The sequence below is a fragment of the Magallana gigas genome, chromosome 5 (assembly GCF_963853765.1).
Source record: "Magallana gigas chromosome 5, xbMagGiga1.1, whole genome shotgun sequence".
In the NCBI taxonomy this organism is placed as follows: Eukaryota; Metazoa; Mollusca; class Bivalvia; order Ostreida; family Ostreidae; genus Magallana; species Magallana gigas.
In genome coordinates this window covers 38,199,498-38,223,221 of record NC_088857.1, presented here as the reverse complement: position 1 = coordinate 38,223,221, position 23,724 = coordinate 38,199,498, and the positions used below count along the sequence as shown (strand labels likewise).

Sequence of the window (23,724 nt, the reverse complement as noted above, 5' to 3'; positions counted from 1 at the left end):
TCCTCACTATTATGCTAAATAACAAAAGCTGAATCATTTTTAACTCAATTGAAAAAAAGAAGCCTCAAACTCAAAAAACAGTGAGAGAGAAAAAACCCAAAGAGCAATCACATCTTGACTAAAACACAGACAGGTACTGGAAATATAGAGTACAACAAAGTTATACAATAAATGTCAATATATAGCAGTGTAATGTTCATAGTACTGTCCAATATTTTGACATGCAGTCTAATCCAATCTTTCAACTTTTGACTATGCAAATCAATTTGTCCAAATACAAATGACAGGAGAAGAGGAGAAGAGAGAAGAAGCTAGGATGTACGGAACTACATAGTACAACCTGCGCCATTCGTTTAGACAAATTCATCTGCCAGATCAAACATTTACTATCACGTTCACACACTTGAAGTCCAAACACCCAGTTTGTCCCCAGTGCTGACCACTGTCAAACAATAGTTTAGGCTATGAGTGATGATTTCCAAATGATCAATTGTTCTCTCCTTCTCTGTCATCATCGCCGTCTTGATTGGCGTCAGAGGTCCACAGCTGAAGATAACAAAAAACATACCCCGACAAAATTAGTTATTGCCATACTGTAGTCATAGACTTTTTTCAGGTTCTGAAATCTTCTCTTTTTAAACTTTTAAATCTTCAATTTTGAAAGAATCAAGCATATTCAATTTAGACATTTATAAACAGCAGTAAATAAGGTGTCTGTAAGATAAAAGATTTCAGTTATTAAAAATTTACCGTCAAGTTATCTCGTAATAACTGCATTATCAAGGTACTGTCTTTGTAAGATTCTTCATTGAGTGTATCCAGTTCTGCGATTGCATCGTCAAATGCCTGCACACAAAAAGAGATATTTTAGTTAAGATAATTTGGAGGCGTACATAGACCTCTCATGGCAGGTTTGTTTTTCAAGAATCATGGTCAAAATTGTGGCTCGAAAATTCCCTTAATTCACAGACTAAACATTAAAAATACAACTTTTGAACTTAATCCCTTATTTGAAAATTGTAAATATGAAAAATTGATGATTTAACTTTGATAATTTTTAGACCATGCCCCTTACAAAACTAAACCATAAATGATCTTGTTATGCCCAAGGGGAAGAAATTTTAATAATGATAAAATCTGGATGTTGAATATTGATCAACATATTTGAATGAACTTTCAGCAATGTTCAAAAACTAACCAATCCATAAACACAACCTTGATAATATCATTCAACAAATCTATCTTATTATTGCCCGAAGCTTTTTGAACAACACATGTTCTACTGAATGAATTGTCAATATCTAAGGTGAACAAATACCAAAGCAGGCAGTCATCATTTCACTAACAAACAGAAGCTGGTATAAATTCATGGACAAAACATTTATAAAATTTGCTAATTCATTTAGACTTTTAGAATTGTGATACTTTCTGAAGAGCCCCTTGCCCTTTTGGGTCAGTTAAGTTTCGGCCTATTTATATAAATTTTTATTGGTCCAGTCCAGCTGTGTGAAAGATATTATCTAACCAGCAGAAAATTCTCCTGAGAACTTTGAGACCAGCTAAATGAAAAAAAAAATCTCGCCTGATTTACACGTATTAGTCTCTCAAAGGATACCGGTACAATAAACAGAAAATATCTAATAAAACAAAAAAAAAACTCACCCTTTTAGCCAGTTTACAGGCTTCATCTGGCTTATTCATAATTTCATAATGAAAAACTGAATAATTCAATGCTAATCCTAAGCGAATAGGGTGAGTGGGAGCCATGGAGTCATTGGCATTTTTGTAAGCCTCCTTGTAGGCATCCTCTGACTTCTTAACCACAGCTGTAATGATATAGCATATCAATAGCATTGTGTCTGTTAGGCAACCAAATGAAACATGACTGAGCAACAAAACGTAAACATTTACTTACAATCAGTTAATATATTCTCCATTTCATATAAATTAATAGATTTTTCATATATTGATAAAATGAATGCACATAGTCAATCTCCAACACCAATTAGCAATACATAGAAAATGTTTACTTATCTCTATGTCTAATACACAAAAAACAATTATTTCTGATATAAATTCATCTATCAATGGAAAATATCTTTCTTCAGAAAGACAATATTTATAAAGATAGCACTTGTCTGAGGAGTATATCACTAAAAGATATCTAAATTTTGGAAAGCATCTGATGTCTAAATATAGATGAGAAGTAGCTAGTAAAATTTGGGTTGTCGCATCTTCCCTTAGAAATTCAATTAAGTGCCTTTTTCTGGCGCTCTGGCACCTTATTTAGGTACTGGTGACAGGACATTTTGGAAAATATTGGGATAATACCCTCAATATATTTTTTATTTCTGGCATTGATCCATTTCTTTTCATCTGGGGAAAAGGTATCATTTTGAATTGGAACTCAAGTGAAAAATATAAATTTCAAAACAAATTTCCTGTTGTTTTAAGAGAATCCCCCAAAGATGGCAATTCACTCCATCATCAAAATTTGTGGTCAGTTTAAAATTCCCTATTCAAACTTGCTCACTAATCAAAACAAGGTTTTCTCTTTACTTACATTTTTACATCTTGATTTAGAAAAATGTTACTGTCTGGCAACTTTGGAATGGAAAATCAAACTGCTTAGCTTTTTAAACAGACATTGAGTAAATAATTTTACAGCTGCTATTCTAATATGACTAGCAATACGCTCTTTGATTGCAGTTATTAAAGCGAGAGTAAAGAAATAAGACCTACTACAATGAGATCTAATAAACACTGTCAACTAGAGCAAGCAAGCACCAAGTTGTTTTAACGATATGTCAGTCTAAGATTTCGAGAGATTACACATCACAGAACTGTAAATTATCTTGTTTTCATTGTAAAAGCTACAGTGAACACAACATTTACTATGATTGAAAACTTACAATTTACATTATTTTCAATCAAGGAAACAAATAAATCAATAGCTTCCTGTTCTGATTAAACACTGTGATAGTAAATCAGCAACTCACTCATGCATTTAAACTTCCACTGTCTAATCATGGATATGCTCATCTAAGATTAAACCCCCTTCTTCCTTTTAAATTTGTGTATTAATAGAGATCTAGCCATACATGTTTTATCTTTCATAATCAATCATCATTTTCTGCTAAATCATGATTAAGAGCCCACCCACAAGCCTAGCCCCTTTTTCCTGCTACAAGTACACCTTGCTGCTTTTTCAAAAGATATGAAACGAAATAAAATGTCTACATATAGATCTCTAAATGTATATATACATGTACTACAAAAAAGCAAAAGAAATATAAGTATATAGAGGTTATAATAAAGTGATAGAGTTGTGCAACAGTGCTATTACTAGAGGTGAAACGATTCACAGCAGATTCATTCAATGGGTATTGAAATCCTCTTTCATTTTCATAAAATTTGTAAGTAGCAACAGATACTCTGAAAAGCCAATGTTATACATGTCCAACATAGCATTATTTGGTGAAATTTTGATAATTGTTTCAGTTTACAAATTTCAAGAATATTGTTCTTAAAATTTTGTCTGCCAAGAATTGTTTCACCAACATGTTACTTGAAGAGTAAATTGAGTTAAGGATATTATGATTAAAATTATAAAAAAAAAAAATTAGTTGACCACAAAAAAAATTAACACAAATTTATGTGGAAATGTTTTTTTCATAAGGGCCCAAATTTTCCTTGTTGTGTCCAGCTTTAATTACAACCTAAATTCTAATCAATTTGATCTGACATGTGTCTCTCTCTTCTAACATGGTTTGTAAGACAGTTCTTGTGGTGTATCGTTTCAGCCCTAAGTAATGGTATTAGGGAGTCTCCCCCACAGAAAGAGTTAGTGGTGTCTGATCACACAAGGTGCTCCTCCCTTACCCTGATATTGCTCGCCATCTGACACTTCCGCCAGATAGCGGAAATAGTCGCCCTTCATTTTCAGGTAAAACACCCTACTCTCATTGTCTTTTTCCTTCTCGTTATCATCATTTTTTATAATAGAATCTAACAATTGCTGAAAGAAAACAGAAAAGATTATGAATGGTCTAAATACTACAATTTTTTTTCAGCCACAGATGTACCGATTTGTCTTTTGCTCATCCACAGCTTATCAGCATTCACGAGAGGAACACTGGGAAGCTTTTCCTGGAACATCTGATTCATCAAGGGATGAAAAACTTGGCAGCAAGTGAAGTTTGATGTAAACTTGCCCATTGGATTCATAGCAAAAGACATACCTTGGACATCTGTGAACCATGCCCAATTTCTTACCATTCTTTTCTTCATCAGTGGACACCTCTGCCAAATAGCGATAGTAGTCTCCTTTCATTTTTAAATAGAAAACTAAACTATCTTTCATGTCAGTGTTTTCATTGTTTGCGGCAGCATCTTTATATTTCTTCATTGTTTCCTCATCTATTAAATATTTCTCAAGTAAATCCTGGAAAAATGGTTCAAATGAAGGGTTATTCTTAATTTTATATCTTACATTTTTATTATTGCTTCATATGCTAAATGAAGTGCACATATTTCATCATGAAATACTTGTCTTAGTCATTCATATAACTTTTATGTGACATGGGTTATTGCCCTTGAACATTGATCAAAACATTAAATTTTATATCTTTAATTCATGCCAAAACTCTCTAAACTATAATTTATTACATTTCAAGATACAAAAATAAAACATTAAAGAGCAATTGGTAGGGCAGTGTGATAGAACCACATATTTGGTAGGAGGGTGTGTAACCCCTGTGTACTCATGACTCATCTAGAGCTGCATCTGTCTTGCAGATAAACTGTTACATCAAAAGTGTACAAAGAATTGTTTATCTGTATTTATCCCGTAGGCATGAACAAAAGTTAAGACCAAGATAATCATGCATGAAATTTATGCACTTGGTAGTTGACCTCACTCAATATCTAAAATCAGGGCCATGCTCTCTACATAACACTTACCAGAACGTCATTGCAAATGTTTTTTAGTTCTTCAGTAATTTTAGTTCTGTAAGCGGAGGCTATAACTTGCTTCTTTTCGCTTGAGTCTGTTTTCGATTCTATACTGGATATCACTCTCCAAGATGATCGACGTGCACCTACGACATTCTTGTAGGCAACAGACAGAAGGTTTCGTTCCTCGTTCGTGAGCGGTTTGTAGTTTTCAACCAGCTTTTTCATGGCGTCTGCCATATCATCATACCTTTCAGCTTGTTCGGCCAACTTTGCCTTGTTAGCTAGCTCCTCTCTTGAGAGGCTCATGTTTGTTGTATTGTCGGCGGTAAAAGTAAATTCGAAAGTTGTTCGCTAATGTAGCCTTACTACTACGGACACCAGTATGGCGGAAGACAGGTTAAATTACACCTCATGACGTCATTTATTCATTCGCTAATTAATTTACCCATTGCAACAGTGAGTTTATGAAAAGTTTTGAATTAGAAATTAATGTTTATAGATATGATGGATTTTCAAATTTATATAAACTTAAGAGACTCTTTTATTTTGTAGAAGCTAACAGGATTGCGATGGACTATTTTTTCTCTTGTGAGAGTTATCTTTCCTTGGATTCCGAGCGTCAAGTTTGACCTGTTGGGGATTCTATCGAAATCAAAGGGTAGCCATGACGTATTCGTTTCTATAGTGATGTATATTATTATCGATTTTAGATAGAATTATATAATTTATCTCTTTGCATAAGAAATACGATTGGATCCAATGTGTCGCAACCTAACAATTAGATAAATTACCAATATAAAATTAATTTCGCATAAATATCCGGTTCCGTGCCCATTTAGTCCACCGCATTTTAATACCATCCAAAGTAAAATGCTGTTAAAATGGAATTCAAAAATAATTTGTAAACATTCCAAGGTATGACGTTGTCCAGTCATTAAATCAATCTCGTATGAAAAGGTCGTGTGTAATCTTTGTTTCTTCTTTTTTTATGTATTATAACGTTAGATTTTATTTCGTATTCAGTTATTTTGAATTTTGTATTTTTATTTTGTTAATTTGTTCTTATTTTGATTTTTTTTATATTGAAAATGTTTAAATTAGCATATTTTTTTTTCATATTGTCAAAAGATGAAAATGTGATCATCAGTACAGCTCGCTCTAATGCATTCCACCCTCCTCCTGTTGAAGGGGTGGGAATGAAGGGTGGGCTGTAGGTCAGTCAAGATCTGATTAAGTGTCAGAGTGATGTTTGAAAGGGATAAGATCTGTAACCAAAAACAAAATGAGCAACTTTTCACAGTTTCGGTTAAAAAAAGAAGAGATCGGCTTACTTATACGCTAATATGTTTTCCTTTCTGATTCATCTTCATTAATAGCATGGAAAATTATATATATGTAAATGTTTCTGCAGTAGCCCTACTCCCATCCCACTCACATCGCATCCACCATTCAGCTGTATAAATACATGTACAGATTCATTTCATAAATTAATTTATTTCCAATTTAATTCGAACCTATGTTATACGATATAACAAAACTTGGGACAGTTTACTCTTTATAAACGGTGAAACGGTATATATTTTAAAAACTGTCCAAAGTTATGTTATATTCATATAACATAGGTTGAATACATTCCTTATAAATTAATTTTCTGCAATTACAAATGTAATTCAAACAATTAAAAATTTATTTCAATAGGTACCCAACTAGTTATACTTTATAAAATTGCTTAGGGCATTTTACGCTTAAACTGTTCTAATCCAATTTATATGTATGAGTATAAACTGGGGGGTATCTATTGAATAAGATAGAAAGTATTTATTTAAAGTCGGCTTTTACAAACAATAAATATTTATAGTTCTTAAGAGCTATATTTTCCGACTACATAAATCATAATACCATTACATATATTCAATTTCAATTTCGATATAATAATTTCAATAATTTCAATATAATTACAACATAAAATGTACAATATCAGTATCACAACAGTTTCGATACCGACTACTTTTGTTTAATTTGAATTAATTAAAAGAGGTGATTTTTCTAAATAACTCTGATAGCGAATTCCAGATTTTTGCAGATTCAAATTTAAAAGATTTTAGACCATATATATGTTGTTGATCTTACTTTCGGTAAAACAGCTGTATTTGTATATCTAAAAGAAAATGGCATTTCTTTCATTTGGATAAAATCCTGCAGGTATAATTAATGAATTCTTTATAATTTAATTTTCTGTTTTAATTGTAGAAAAAAACCCGGACATTAGACCTTTAAAATGACATTACATTGTTCAAAATTTAAACGTTACGTCAATATTAAATATTATTTGATAATGTCATTCTTATAGTAACACGTCATTTGATTGGCTAAACATGCTTGACGTTGCATTAAAATTTTGTACAAATTAACGTCATTTCTTTTCAATTATAGGCAATTCTACTTTTAAATTATAAGAAATGAATTTAATTTCTACCTATGTCATATGAGTATAAAGAGTATACTGTCCTAAGTTATATTATATCGTATTCTTAGTAGAAATTAAATTTATTCCTTTAAAAAAACTGACGTTAATTCGTAAAAAAATTAAGTGTAATGTAAACGGGTTAAATTAATACGTTTTGCAGGCGCGTCATATTGTGACGTTGGCAAGATATTTTTTATACGATATAGATGAATTTTTGTAGTCGGTCAAACAGTGCATGACAAGTAGAATTTAATGCTTAATTAAATCAGTGAAATTTATTTTTGTTTTGATCCACGTATCGAACAAAATGTTGACCGAGAAACTTCATCACTTTTCTTTGCATGAATTTTTAACATTGCATTGTGACGTCATATCACCTACCCCCGGCTTTGGCATCTGTACGAAAAACACTCATCCACCCAATATAGTTCTTGTCTTGCAAGTTGCAAGGTTTACTTTATATGAAATTAAGTTTCCTATCAATAAAAGAAAAATAATTAAATAATTTTCCCAGTGATTTTAAAAGTTTACCCTTCGCCTCGGATTCCGCTGATAATTGGTTTCTTGGATATGTGTATCTTTTATTTAATTTGATAACAACAATCTAATTCTAGATGATTCGTTTTATCAAGAATATCGGAAATAATATAATGATATCAGACAGACAAATTATGGTCAAATTAGTATGGCAACTAAACGAGTTGGGACCGTTAATTTGACAACCAGTCAGTCCCACAAAGCATTGAGTTTCCGGTTAAAGAATAACAGAAGCACGTGTGAGGGTACCACGAGTACATTAATTCGTTAAAAATGCCAAAATCAAAAAGAGATAAAAAGGGTATGTGGTCCATGATGTTATAAAAACTATTGAGAGTTTATAATATGAATCAAAATATCTTAAACTGTGTATTTTGATCTGACAACAACGTTGCACGTCTGTATACATGGTTCACCTGATATGTTGATATTTTTTCATATATGGCAAGAAACTGGTACTGTTAAATGTGTTTTAGATGATACCTTTTCACCATATGGTACACCTCCTGTGTCTTCAAATAGATAATAACAAAATTGTGTAGTTCACGATAGGATCAGAGGAATCAATGTAATAATGACTTTTTTAAAAACCCATGGATTGATTGTATACATTCTATTTTTAATAAGTGTGGTTTTTCAAACATTTGGAATGAACAATGTACTGTAAATGTTAATTGGATTGCAAATGCTGTCAAGCAAAGGCTTAAAGACCAGTTTGTGCAGAAATGGTCGGCTGATATTGCAAATTCTTCAAAAGGTCATATATATAGAACTTTCAAATTTATTTTTGGATATGAAAAATATTTGAGTATTCTGCCATCAAAACTTCGAAAAATTCTTGTTAAATTCCGTACGTCGAATCACCGACTTCCTGTAGAAACTGGTAGATGGTTAGGCATTCCTTTTAATGAAAGATGTTGCACATTATGTGATAAAAATCAAATAGCCGATGAAATGCACTTTATCTTAGAATGTAATGCTCTTTCATGTATTAGACAAAAATACTTGGAACCTAGATTTTGTGTAAGACCAAACACTTTTAAATTTTGTGAATTATTGTCTACTTTAAAACTTAAAAAACTCAAAAAACTCTGTTTATTTATAAATGAAATTTTTGAATCAGTTTGTCCTCCTTGAACATTTGTACTTTTTTCTCATATTTTTTTCTCTCTAATTTGTACTGTACATGTACCTCTGACTCTATACATACATTTGTAAATATTTATATATATATGTGTACCTCATGTACCGTCATGTTGACGGTTTGAGTGAAAATAAATTGAATTGAATTGGATATCTGAAATCATCATTCATAGATTGTTCCTCATGCAGTCACAGCATTGCTGCAATTATCGATAATGAGTTATATATGCTCACTTTCATTAACACATGCCTGTGGGTATTTAGCTCACCTTAGCTGAAAGTGCTTTCCTGGTCACATTTTGTTAATTTGTCAGCTGTTGTCAGTAAACTATCAAAATTTTCAAGTTCTTTACCAGAACCACTAGGTCAATTTAAACAAAACTAAAGCACACTATACATGCTATAGCTGCAGGTCTGTAGCTTCCAGTGTGAAAAAAAATCGGATAGACGCCGTATGGGGCCACTGTTCCTTGCATGCTAAAAAGGTGCAGTTTATGGCCACAAAATCTTTAGACTCGTTAATCATATTTTCAAAAACATTTTGAACAAATTTCAATTTCAAAACACTCCATTTGGACATATTACTGTTCAAAAATTGTCATTTTACTTGCATTGGATTTTGTAAAATGAAGAATAGTGATGTTTGTTAACCCTCAAAAATGGCGACACAGTCGACACTCAATCTGCACATGAATTTAACATACTTCATTTTCCAGCGTTGGTTTAAAATCATCAGAAAAAGTTTGAGGCAAGTAAAGCAATGACATCAGTAGTAAATTTTATGAAGAATTTAATGGTACTATTCATTTACAAAGAATTTTTGTGAAAATAAGGTTAATCAGTCCAAAACTGGCATAAATTTTATTGTGCCGTAAATTGCAACTTTTTCACATCTAAGGAATGTTAGACACAATCTTAATCATCTCCTTACAAGCCATTAAAAGTTCACCTGGAATTGCATGTCAACAAATTGGCTTGTTTTGTTTACTTTGATTTGTGTGATTGCCACTCCTATCTGTTCTAATTATGAAATTCAATCTTTTGTCAATATGTACTACTAGTATATGTATCACCATGCCATTTTAACTACCTAAGCCTTAAATTTAATCTGCAAAAGACCAGTGTCTTCAAGAAGGTACAGATATCTGATAAAAATTCCTGGGAAAAACATTAAAATCAAGGATATAAATATTAAATACAGTAAAACACGGTTATAGCGAACACGCTTATAATGAATTGACGCTTACAACGAAGTGATTTTTATTCCCCGAGACTTTATTACATATTGTAAACTTGACGGATATAACGAATTACGCTTATAACGAAGTAAAATTGCCTGTCCCTGGGACTTCGTTATAAGTGTGTTTTACTGTACAAGTAGTTTATGATAAAAGTTGTTGGAGTGATTTTGATAGACACATATGATAAGGGTCAGATTGATGATTTGGATGGAAAAATATGACAGTTGATTGCTCAAGATTGAATTACAAATAAAATGTTTATTTATGAAATTTTTCTAACTATATTTCAGTTTCTTTAACACAAACAAAGAAAAAAGGACTGGAATTTAAACAGAAGATAATCGAAGATGTAAGTATACATATATAATTTCCTGGTATAATATATATTATTACCGGTTCTGGTACGTATACCTGTATGTGCCTACATAAATTGAGTTTTCCTGTTCTGAACCAGTTTTATGCTTGAGTAGTTGGTTTACTTAAAGAAATTGTAAACTTATTTATAATTTTACTGAAGCACCATAAATGTATAAGATACATTCATTTGGTATTATGCAATTATTGCTCAAGTTGCCAATACATGTAGTTACCATAAAGATGTTATAACCAATCAACTTTATTAATCAAATATTCCACTGCATTATAATGATGCATTCCAAGTCTTGAATGATAAACAGTCTGTAATAGACTACATGCTTCTTTCATTTGTATTCTGTCAAGAGTGGGAATATTGAAATTAATATTGCTGCATGCAGTCAATTTTTGAAATGATCAAATTTTCATACCTCAGTCATGTATCTGTTTAATTTTTTAAATGGTTTAAGTATCAAGACAGTTTTGTAAACAAAGCACTACATTTTGACTCGTTTTCAGGTCCAGACATGCTGTGATAAATACAAGCACATATTCCTGTTCTCAGTACACAACATGAGGAACACGCACCTGAAGGAGGTTCGGCAGTCCTGGTCAGGAAGTCGGTGAGACGTCCTTATATTTCACAGTCAGCAATGACCGCAATCGTAGACCCAAAATATAATCAATATTACGGGTACTTGGGGTGGATGAAGGATTTGCAAAAAATGGGGTGGAGGGTAGTCAGCTGAAGTCTTGGACTCCTTGATTCTAGAGATTTTGTAAGGCAAAAATGAATGAAATCTCTTTGATATTAGAGATTATGTTGTGCAATAGTTAATGAAGTCTCCTTGATTCTCGAGATTTTATAGAGCAAAAACGAAGAAAGTCTTTTGTATTAACATTTTGATTATTTTCTAGTTTAATGTGATCAACTTAAAAATTATGAATAGTTTATGGGCTGTATAATAAACGACTTGGCTTAAAGCAACAAGAAGCTTGTGTCTTGCAGAAATAAATGAAACAGCCTTTCATTTGGTACACACCTGTCACAATAACTGAAAACATGTATTTCGTAAAGTTTTGGTTTATAATATAGGGTCATTGGGACTGAAATGGGTAGGTCAGTTAAGAAAAAGTAGACAGTGACTGTGGTTAAGGAACAAAATTTATAACGTTAAATATGCTGATACATGTATTATACTTAAGCATTTGAAATAAGGAATTTGGAATGGGAATGTAAATAACCCCACTTGATTTAATGAGAAAATTTGCATCTTTGAAGACATTCAGTAAAATATGATCAATATTCCATGCATGCAAGTTTGCAATGGTAACATTTGTCCAAAAAGGAAATCTTACAAATTGCAAAATCAGTAGATTTATTAGAACCATTTTCAAACGATAATCAATTATTTGCACTGATTGTTCATCCTACCTAAAGTTTAAGATTGATGCTAGTTTGTTTAAAGCTTTGTTGTTGAATTTGCACAGATTTTACTTTGGGAAGAACAAAGTTATGGCCCTTGCATTAGGAAGGACACAAGAAGATGAATACAAAGATAACTTACATAAGCTCAGCAATCAGCTGAGAGGGCAGTCAGGACTGCTGTTTACCAACAAATCAAAGAAAGAAGTCCTCAGGTAGGTCTCCATGTCTGTCATCAGACATGAATGTTAAAAAGAAATGTATTTCATATATAATTATACATTGCATAGTTTTTTCTATTTATGCATGCTTGTTATGGGAATTGTAATGTATTTAGAAAATTTAATTCAAGTTTTAATATGAAAAGGTCCTTATTCATGTAAATATAGTTAAGCAAGGGTTCTAGAGAATAGCATCATGCAATAATAAATTGTAAGGAGGTATTTATTGATCAAAAGACAGTGTCTACAGAAAACGTAATAAAAATTTCATTTAAACTGAACTTAATATTTTACTTGTATTTGTCACGAAAAACAACTCAATTACACAATTACTGATTTGTAATAAACTTTGCAGTTACTTTGACAATTATCGGGTGGCAGACTTTGCTAGATCTGGAAATGTATGTCAACAGACGGTAATGTTAGACGAGGGACCTATCCCAGAATTCTCTCACTCCATGGAACCACAGCTCCGACAACTGGGTCTCCCAACTTGTCTACAAAAAGGTGAAAATTGTTCATGAACTCATCTTTTCTGTTTCTACTACATGTACTATGAACAGAGAACCATTTTGGATTGCTTCGTTCATAGTGAGAACATAGCCAATCCGGTAAGATTACTCAAAGTTGGAAAAAGTAAAATTCATTGCTGTTTTGTTAATTTATAGTGTTCAAACTTAAAATTTATGAAACAAGTATGATCTCATATCTCATGATCTCATCTCATGAATGGGGTCAAAAGTTAATGAAAAAAAAAACACTGCAAGATTTATCAGATAGGACCAGTGATCAGTTTGCTCAGTCCGAGAATGATTTTCCTTTGGTTCTGATTTAGATATTCATATAATGTGAAAAAAGTGAGATATAGGTTTCATTGGTTCTATACTGTAGAATCATTAGAATTCGTGGTGGCTCAATTTTCGTGGTATTCGTGGGAAACCTTTTCCCATGAATTTACATCCTCCACGAAAACAAGTTTAGAAAGATTTATCTTTGTTCCTGAAACTGAAAACCGACACATCCGCGAAATTACATCCCCATGAATGAGTAAAAAACTTACAATCCACGAAAATTGGCCCCCACAAATTTAAATGATTCCACAGTATTTACAGATAATAATATTAAAAGTTGCATATTTTTTTTGCTACAGGAGTTGTAACACTACTCAAGAACCACACAGTGTGTGAACAAGGCAACATACTAACCCCAGAGCAGGCTAGGATATTGGTAAGTGATTGCATATACAGCCTACTGCGGATATATTGAAATTCAGGGGACCATTCAAATTATTTCAATATATCCGTAATTCAATATAAGAGAAATCGACTGACAGGAAGCCGCCATTTTGTAAAAGTTCAATCCCGATCTTAAATAAAGAACAAACCCGAACAAATTAATTTGATCGTTGTTTGTCTAATGGATACATGTATTAAACATGGAATAATAGTCTTCGAAAGATTAATGGAGAAAGTAATGACAATCTTCAACCTCATTTTAATTCCCTGATCGCATTCTTTTACGAGGGTTGTTCGGAAATTATTGAGACAAAACGGATATTTCCATTTCTAAGTGACGAATTATGGTGAAAATTGGCATGAACATTGAAGAAACCTTAAAAAATAATTAAAGAAAGTAATCTTTAAAAAATATCTAATATTTTGTTTACAACGGTAGATAAACAAATCGGTGGTCGGGGTACCCAGCGCAAGCAAAAACTCGGAGAATAAGAGAACTAATACATCGTCTATCTAAGTGTCCGCAAACTTACAGCTTATACTAAAAGAAATGAGATTATAAATGTTCATGTTGCTATTTATTGTGACTAACTTTTGATCAAGTTTCACTAGTGTTTGAGTTGAAATACGGATATGGTACAGATATATTTACCAAGCAATAGGAATTTGAAAACGACGGCATGTAGAAATTGGACGTCAAGGCGGCGCAGCGAATATACATCAAATTGATGAAATTTTCGGAAAAAGACCTTTTAATGCCAACCAATTGCTTTAACAAAAACTATACGATGGCAAGGGATAAAGAAGTTCAGTTTATCGTCTTTTTTCACTAATTGTTTAGCTAGAATTCAGACAAAATGACTAAATATCAAGTAATTTTTACACACTAACTGATGTCAACAGTTCTAAAATATGTACACAGAATCACTGTAGGAGACATTTCACAGTAATTTTACATTTGGTTAGAAATGACCCGATTTTCCCCACAAAATTCAAGAATGGAGGGAATAAGCGAATGTTGACATCTTGAAATGTAAACAAAAGATGAGAAATGAAGAATTAATTCTAATTTCCCTTTGTTTGATAGGTGTTTAAAACATAGGATCAATAACATGCGTTAAAATGACGTTGCGGTAAGTTTGCGGTTGCGCCAGGTCACTGGGCGATGGCAACTTGGTCTGCTTACCAGGAATGATCTAATCATGCTATGGACAATAAATTTTTTACATTGATACACGCTATCCTGGTGTACATTTTGGTAAAATTTCAAGGGTTTATCTTTTTCCCCAAGGAAATAAGAGTAAATGTCTCAATAATTTCCGAACAACCCTCGTATGTTTTGGGGAATAATCACCGGACTCGAACGCTTCAATCACTGCTGAACACTGCTCGTAAATAATTGTCATTGTACTCGGGTTAATCCCTAAATTCTTAGCTATTTTAAATTTAAGCTTTGTTTCCTTATCAATAACTATAACTAGTTCGTATATATAGTTATAAAATAATTTTTTTCATTTCTGTGGGGTTCCCATTTTACGTCTAGCCTCAATACGTCTGTATGTAGGTGGAAAGAAAAAATTCAACAGGGAATAAAATAATGAATTATATTTTGTAAAGCAGTATCAAAATCACAAGGTGAGAACTTTTGTATATCAAGGGTCAGTCAGGCATAATTACTGTCACCAACCGCCAGGAAGCACTTCAATATAACTGTTATAAAAACAACTCATTATCACCTCATGGGACCGATCAGTGGCTTCAATATAAGCGATATTTCAAAATATCTGATTTCATTATAACCGTTATTTTGATGCAAAGAAAATAAGAGGCTAAAACTGGGGATTTATATTTATTTCAAAATAAGCGTAATTTCAAAATAAGCGACTTCAATATAAGTTGAGTAAGCTGTATGGAGACTGGGATATATAATGAATTATTATACATTGTACCTTTGTGTATTTCTTTATGTAAAACTCAAACACATAAACTTGCTACAGTGTATATTATCAAGACGATGTTTGTCATGAAATAGTTTCGTGTTATTTTCCCGTAGTAAATGGTCATTGAAACTATTCTCTGATAGCATTGCATTTCCATTGCATGTAATTTCAAATTTTTTCTGCATGGTTTTATCTGGATTATTATGTTTAATTCAAAGTACTAGTTTAATAACACCAAACTCCACATCGCTTACAAGTAAATTTTATCTCAAGTGAAATAAAATACATTTCTATTTGTGAAACTTCTATATCCTAGGTTCATGGAAAAACTTAGTGGCAAATAAAAGTTAATCAACAGATTCTTGAGGCCAGTTACGGGGGGGGGGGGGGGGGGGGGGGGGGGGGGGGGGGGGGGGGGGGGGGGGGGGGGGTCATGGACATACATTGAAATGAAACTGATAATTCCTGATTTAAAAGTTTTTTTCACTCATCAGAAATAATAGATTTCTTTCTTTCTATATTTGTTGTGAAACAACAACTGTTACCATTTATGGTTGATCTAAATCTTCTCTTCATTTTGATGTTGAATTCTCATTTTAAAATATTTTCATTCGTAGAAACTCTTTGGATACAAGATGGCCGAATTTTTTGTTACAATTGAAGGCATGTGGTCTTCAAATGGGAAATGGGAGGCAATAGCAGACAGGCCAGAGCCTATTGTACCTCCCAAAGTCACCATTAAAGGTAAGGAAAGATATAAATAATCTGTGAGTACATCTAAGGTTATAGCTATAAATTGAATTACTGACAGATTTGTTTCTTGGTATTAGCCTGTCAGCAGGCATCACTCTGTCAGAAATTTGAAGTAATGTCTAATATTTCTACTGTTGGAAACCAGCCAACATTGCCTAAGGTCAATTTGAGGCAAAAACTATAGACTTGCACACATATTTCTGGCAGGTTTTGATCCATGAATGATGTTGAGTGTTTGTCTGACTTGGAAATTCTTATATAGTGCTCAATTTTAAAATGGTATGAGAAATGATAAAAGTCTTACATTGAAAGCTTTAATGCATAGAGTTGTGTTCCTTGGCTTACTGGTACAGTAGCTACATTTGTTAACAATGTGATTATGTCTGTGGATTGCTTCTTAATTGTAAAACACCTAGGCTTGATATTTGAATAATAACTTGAATATTATTTAAAAACTTTTTAAAAATCTTTAAAATTATGTAGATGCCTGTCTTTGTGCAAATAGTACAAAGGCATCAGGGATTACCAGATTCATGAGAAGATGTTTGAACTGATTTGAATATACATGTATATACTAAAATCTGGTTTCATATTTTTCGTGTTTTTGTCATGACAATTTCTTTCATTTGCCATATGAAATAGCCTGTTAAAGGAATTCTCTTGTACATTTTTTGTTAAAAAGTCCAGATTTGTTGGGAAATTTCATTTTAATTAAAAAGTGACGAAACTTCAGTTTGTAAATATACATAATTTATTAGTGGATTTATTTATCTGTGCCAGCTGGATGGTGTTTATTAGCGAGTGCTAGGGGGGCTTAAAGGTATAAGCATATTGTAAGGCTTGTTCCACTAGAGCTCTCCCGTTCCCTTTACAAACATCTTGGTAAGCTGACAAGTGGCGGCTGAGCAGTTAATTTTTAGGGCCTTTTTGTGATATATGGAATCTTTTTTCTCATCTTCCATGACATACAGATAAATTTTCGGGTTTTTATGCTGACCTATTTAAAGTTTAGGGGGGCATACACTATACCCCAGTCACCAACGTCCAGTTAGTTTTTGGAGCAGACCCTATATCTAAGTTATTACTTGTCCTAGCATGGATAGTGCTTTGGTTATTTTTTAACTTAACAGACTTGAATACTGAATCTAAGCTTAAATCTAAGAAAAATTGAAAATGAAAGTAAAATGATGAAACATAATACCTTTAGAGTATAACAGATCATTACAAACCTTGATAAAACTTGTATTCACCTGAACAATCCAGACATTTCAATAACTGATATCTATTTGTAGCTAAACCTAGAGATGAAGCAGATGAAGATGGGATGGAAGATGATGAGGAAGAGGAAGCAAGCGATGAGGAAGGGACGTGACATCAGTAGACTCAGCGCTGGTCTTTTTGTTAATGTTATTAAAAATATTTTATCTTCATCTTTCCTAGTTTATTTTTCTTTAAAATAAGAAACATTATGAGATAAGATGCATATATGTTCATAAAACTATATTATTTATTATATGACAAGGTGCAGAATTCTCTATCTCATTGAATAAAAAAAGATAGTTTAATGTTGTGTCCACAAGAACACAAAATGATATTTAAAGACAAGGTTTTCATTGTGACAGGGAAACATAAAGTTGTTCATATGGGTTCTTGGAACATATCCCCTGTGTTTTTGACTGTGGAACAATTACTGGCTAGATTTGAAATACACAGCTTATGTAATTTCCATTCATAACTACTACATCTGAGACAAAAAAAAAACTGCTATGTAGTGTGGATGCTCATGCATATGAAAACTAGTTTCTTTAAATGATCTACTCGGACATTTATGCTCCAAATTTTAAATTGTTATTTGTGAGAGCATCTGAAGCAATAACCACAAAAAGAAGAAACAATAGAATTCCACTCAAACAAAAACTGTATGCTGTAAATTAAACATAATTATTAGTACATATGATCACTTCCTATTAATAATAGAAAATTGTCAGCCAACAAGTACAGGAATTACTGAGGACTTTTAGTTTGGAGAAACAAACCAACACATGCCATAAGAAGAATTAAAAATCGCATGCAAATTGCATCTCAATCAGCATCGTTGGAACCCACAGGTTTTCAGTCTGTAAAACTGGTTTCTTTTTCCGATGTTGAGCAAAGTTTTTGTTTATGGTTCAATGATGATAACTTGCTTTCAAAAAGTTAACCATTTATTCATTTACTTTATTTTTAAGCAGAAATATGACCTATTGAAATATTCTTTTTGTGATTATGACCCTAATTTGAGACGATTGCCCTCCTTTAGTATTATTTTTTTTACATTAGATTATTATTTGCTTAACAAAATGTGATGATTGAGTTATATAAAGGAAGAAATGAAAAAAAGAAAATTTTAATTTTAAGTGCGTACAGTTAAACAATAAAATGCTTTCTTAGCGATTCATGCGGTATATGAAGGTGGCGACATTGAAAAAAAACAAAAACAAAAACATAACCCGCTAACTGTAAGTTTTTTCTGCAATTTTCGCTAAATTCATAACCCGCATGGATCATCAAAATAGCATTTTATTGTTTATATTTACATCTTTCTTTTTACAAATAAATAATTTCATGGTAAAAAGTAAGTTAGATTAACTGTTTTTTACTTCAGTATGTAAGCTAAACGAAACAGCCAAATCGTCTCCCATAGGAATTTCGAGTCTAACATCATGATTATTTCGTGCAGTTCATGATTTTCCTAGGTCGCTGTAGGTTTCGACCAATCGATTAACGGGGCGTGTTGATTTCAGTCCTGTCGATTCCTATAGAACTATGAATTAACTATAGTTTCCTTAAGAAATAAAGGGAATCATATTTGTATGTGTAAATACCAATTTCAATACCAGTAGCAACCAAGAAAGGCAGTAAGGACTGGAGTGGATTTTTAAATGAGGAAAAACAAATTGAGCATACATTGATACTATTTGATGTAGATAAGTAACAAGACACAGAAAATTATTGCTTAGATAATCTGTAGCCATGTAACAAAGAATTGAAAGAAAAGGCAAACCTCCGTAACTCTTAAGTACATGTAATTTAGAAAGTTAAAAGTGCAGCATATAGACTATGAAACGTTTTAAAATTTTAAAATTTATTATTAATTGGTAAATTTGAAACTCAAAACATTGGTAGGTCGATCAATAGATCTATTTGAAAATTGTTACAATAGAAACTGCAAGATACTTTGGTGGTTTTTTCTGAAATAATTTTATACCAAAGAGGTTATAAAAGCCCAGCTCTGCGGGTGCCCTATAGTGATCAGTCTATCCGTCCGTCCGTCCGTCCGAGATCTCTGGAGCATATCTTCTCCCCCTAGCCTTGGCCCTATCTGGCTCAAATTTCAACCACAAAGTGCCTTTGGATAAAGGATGTGCAGTGACCTTGAACCATGTTTCTAGGTCTAAGCGTAAGTTCATTGCAGAATTATATGAAAAATCCTTGTCCGGAGCATATCTTCTCTCCCCTAGGTCCGATTTGGTACATTCCCAGGACCCCACACACAGAATGCATATGGTCAAAGGGTGTGCAGTGACCGTGAATAAAGTCTGTAGACCAAGGTCATATCGGATCAGGCAAAAAATCTCTTTTTCAGAGCATATACACTCTCCACTTACCAGCTCTATTTGGCTCGTACTTCACATAAACAGAGCTTTTGATTTAAAAGTATTCATTGACCTTGAACCAAGTTGCAGGAAGTGTGAAGGTCATAGCAGATAATATGAAAAATATTTGTCTGGAGCATATCTTTTCTCTCTCTTGGTCCAATCTAGCACATACTTCACTCACAGAGTGCTTATGGTCAAAGGGTGTGCAGAAACCTAGAATAATGTATATAGTTTATATAAGAGGTTATGAGACTGAATGAAAAGTTTTTTGCTAGCTGGAAAACTTTTTAGTTATAGGTCAAGATCAAAGCTAAATACTCTAAAATGCTTTTCATCCTATTGACCCTTATTTAAGCAGAGCCCTTTGAAGTGGTCGCACTCTCAATGTTGACTAGTAATAGTCTTAAATAGAAGTTATATAATATATCTGTTTTTACAACATGCATTAATATTAGAAAAATGATGTCTGTTGCTATGGTTACATGGTAATAGGTAGGGAAAAAAATTGATTTAAAAAACCATGGTGATCATGGTATGCTGACTTGCTTGTTTTAAACACATTTTAGAACAACTAGTTGTTATTTATGGAAGATGGAGTCATTAGAATAAATGTGTTAAAGTGTTATTGAGCAACATAAAAGAGTCGTTGTCAAGGAAATAACAATGAAAATCATTTATTCCCCAAAACGCCGAATTGTTGAAATCTTCATAGCAATGACCATACATGTATATTGTTCTTTCTAAAAACAGTATCAATTGATATATCGTATGAAAGTTTAGAACACAAATTTTGTTGTTGAAAAATTGTACTGTTGTTTTTAGATAGTAAGGTGACTGTTGTCTGTTGTATACCATTGCTGTTGTTGGCTAGTATGACGACTGCATGATGTCTATGACAAACCAATACTCTTGTCATTGACTAGAATGATGACTGTTATCTATGGTAAACCGTTGTTGACTCTGACGATGACAGTTGTCTATGGCTTACCAATGTTGTTGTTAACTAGTGCAAGGACTGTTGTCTATGGCATACCATTGCTGTTGTTGACTACAACAAGGACTGCTGTCTATGGTATAGCATACCATTGCTGTTGTTGTCTAGTTCAAGGACTGCTGTCAATGGTATACCATTGCTGTTGTTGATTAGTTCAAGGACTGCTGTCTATGGTAAAACATTGCTGTTGTTGACTAGTGCAAGAACTGCTGTCTATGGTATACCATTGTTGTTGTTGACGAGTACAAGGACTGCTGTCTATGCATACCAATGCTGTTGATGACTAATTCAAGGAATGCTGTCTATGGCATGCCATTGCTGTTGTTGACTAGTAAAAGGACTGCTGTCTATGGCATGCAATGTCTATTACAAGGACTGCTGTCTTTGGCATATCATTGCTGTTGTTGACTAGTACAAGGAATGCTGTCTATGGCATACCATAACTGTTGTTGACTAGTTCAAGGACTGCCTTCTATGGCATACTAATGTTGTTGTTGACAAGTACAAGGGCTGCTGTCTATGGCATAACTTTGCTGTTGTTAACTAGTAAAAGGACAGCTGTCTTTGGCAAACCATTGCTGTTGTTGACTAGTACAAGGAATGCTGTCTTTCGCATACCATTGCTGTTGTTGACTAGTTCAAGGACTGCCTTCTATGGCATACTAATGTTGTTGTTGACAAGTACAAGGGCTGCTGTCTATGGCATAACTTTGCTGTTGTTAACTAGTAAAAGGACAGCTGTCTTTGGCATACCATTGCTGTTGTTGACTGGTTCAAGTGATGCCGTCTTTGGCATGCCATTGCTGTTGTTGACTAGTAAAAAGACTGCTTTCTATGGCATACCACTGCTGTTGTTGACTAGTACAAGGACATACCACTGCTGTTGTTGACTTGCACGAGGACAGTTATCTATGGTATACCATTGCTGTTGGTGGCAATGGTTGTTGTCTATGGTAAACATGGTAAACCAATACTGTTGTTAAATAATGACTGTTGTTTATGACACACTATTGTGTTTGATGATATGTGGTAATTTTGTCTATGGCACCCATTGCAGTTGATAACAAGTACAATAACTTGTTCATGACATCAATAACTGTTGTGGGCTAAAATGAGGACAGTTATCTATGGTATACTATTGCTGTTGGTGGCAATAGTTGTTGTGTATGGTAAACATGGTAAACCAATACTGTTGTTAAATAATGACTGTTGTTTATGACACACTATTGTGTTTGATGATATGTGGTAATTTTGTCTATGGCACCAATTGCAGTTGATAACAAGTACAATAACTTGTTCATGACATCAATTACTGTTGTGGGCTAAAATGAGGACGGTTGTCTATGGTATACCATTGCTGTTGTTGACTACAAAGATGACTGTAGTCTATGGTTTACCATGGCTGTTTTTTTACTAATACGATAACTGTTGTCTATAATATACAATTGTTGTTGTTGGCTAGTATAATGGCTGTCTTTGATTAACCATTGCTGTAATTAACTAGAAAAGACAGTTGCCTATGGTACATCATTGCTGTTTTTGACTAGAGCAATGACTGGTATCACCTTTTTTTGTTAACTAGTACCATATCTGCTGTCTATGGTACGCAATTGCTGTTGTTCACTGGAATGATAACTGTTGTCTATAATATGCAATTGCTTCTGTTTGCTGTACAATGACTGTATGGCACACCAATACTATTGTTGACTAGTATGATAGCTGTTGTCTATGTTACACCATTGCTGTTGTTGGTCTGATTGAATGCTGTTGTCTATGACAACTATATTGACTAAAACTATGCCTGTTGTCTATGGTATAATGTTATTGTTGTTGGCAAGTACGATGACAGCTCTATATGGTATTTCTTTACTGATTTTAATAAATACGATGACTGTTGTTTATCATATATCAATGCTGCTGTCTATTACGAGAACTGATGTCTATGGTATACGATTACTGGTTTTTTGTTTTAAGTACAGTGGCTTTTGTTGGTAAAACGATGTACGATGACTGTTGTCTGTAGTATACCAATGGTGTTGTAAACTAGTCCGAGGAATGTTAAAATTGTTTGTAGTACTACTATACCATTACTATTGTTGACTTGTACGATGATTGTAATCAATGGTATATCATTGCTGTTGGTGGCTAATAGGATAACTGTTGTTTATTGTAAACCATATCTGTTGTTTATTAGTACGATTATTGTGTTTATGGTATATCATTGTTCTCGTTTTCTAGAACAAAAACTGTTGTCTATAGTGTAAAATTAGTGTTATTGACTACGACAAAGACTGTTGTCTTTATATAAGCATTCCATTAGTGTTGTTATCAACTAGTACAATGACTGTTGTCCATAGTATACTTTTAATATACTTTTAATATTGTTGACTTGCTGACTGTTGTCCATGGTATACCATTAGTACTGTTCTTAGCTAATACGATAACCGTTGTCTATGATATACCATTACTGTTGTTTACTACGTCAACGACTGTTGTCATTGATATACCATTGCTGTTGTTTACTACGTCAACAACTGTTGTCTTTGATATACCATTGCTGTTGTTGACTAGAATGATGACTGTTGTCAATGATATACAATTATTGTTGATTTAAGAGTATGCATTGACCTTGATTTGGTGTTCAGTGATTGCTGACTATGATATACTACTGCTGTTGTTAACAAGTACAATGACTGCTACTTGTGGTCTATCAATGCTGTTGTTTGCTAGAATGATGACTGTTATATACCATTGCTTTTATTGTCTAGTACGATGAGTATGTTGTTGGCTAGTGCAATGACTGTTGTCTATGGTTTACT

At 33.0% G+C, this 23,724-nt stretch overlaps 2 protein-coding genes across 3 annotated transcripts; one reads left to right on the top strand and one right to left on the bottom strand.

Annotated features, from left to right (window-relative positions):
• Positions 1-246: 246 nt before the first annotated feature.
• On the bottom strand, positions 247-5,372 carry LOC105337335 (14-3-3-like protein 2). Of its 2 annotated transcripts, none has more exons than XM_011442014.4 (5): positions 4,963-5,372; positions 4,276-4,444; positions 1,663-1,826; positions 751-846; positions 247-546 (listed from the first exon to the last, which is right to left on the bottom strand). In XM_011442014.4, exons 1-5 carry the CDS (start codon positions 5,260-5,262, stop codon positions 487-489), a joined length of 789 nt encoding a protein of 262 aa, XP_011440316.1. In that variant the 5' UTR covers positions 5,263-5,372; the 3' UTR covers positions 247-486. The 2 variants fall into 2 exon arrangements, with proteins under 2 accessions (XP_011440316.1, XP_011440318.1); XM_011442016.4 differs by lacking the exon at positions 4,276-4,444 and adding an exon at positions 3,883-4,018.
• Positions 5,373-8,128: 2,756 nt separating this feature from the next.
• Positions 8,129-17,705, top strand: LOC105337334 (mRNA turnover protein 4 homolog). The gene is made up of 8 exons (XM_011442013.4): positions 8,129-8,261; positions 10,635-10,693; positions 11,218-11,321; positions 12,190-12,339; positions 12,701-12,852; positions 13,496-13,572; positions 16,138-16,264; positions 17,566-17,705. The coding sequence occupies exons 1-8, from the start codon at positions 8,234-8,236 to the stop codon at positions 17,643-17,645; spliced, it is 777 nt and encodes a 258-aa protein (XP_011440315.3). The 5' UTR covers positions 8,129-8,233; the 3' UTR covers positions 17,646-17,705.
• The last annotated feature ends 6,019 nt before the right edge of the window (positions 17,706-23,724 follow it).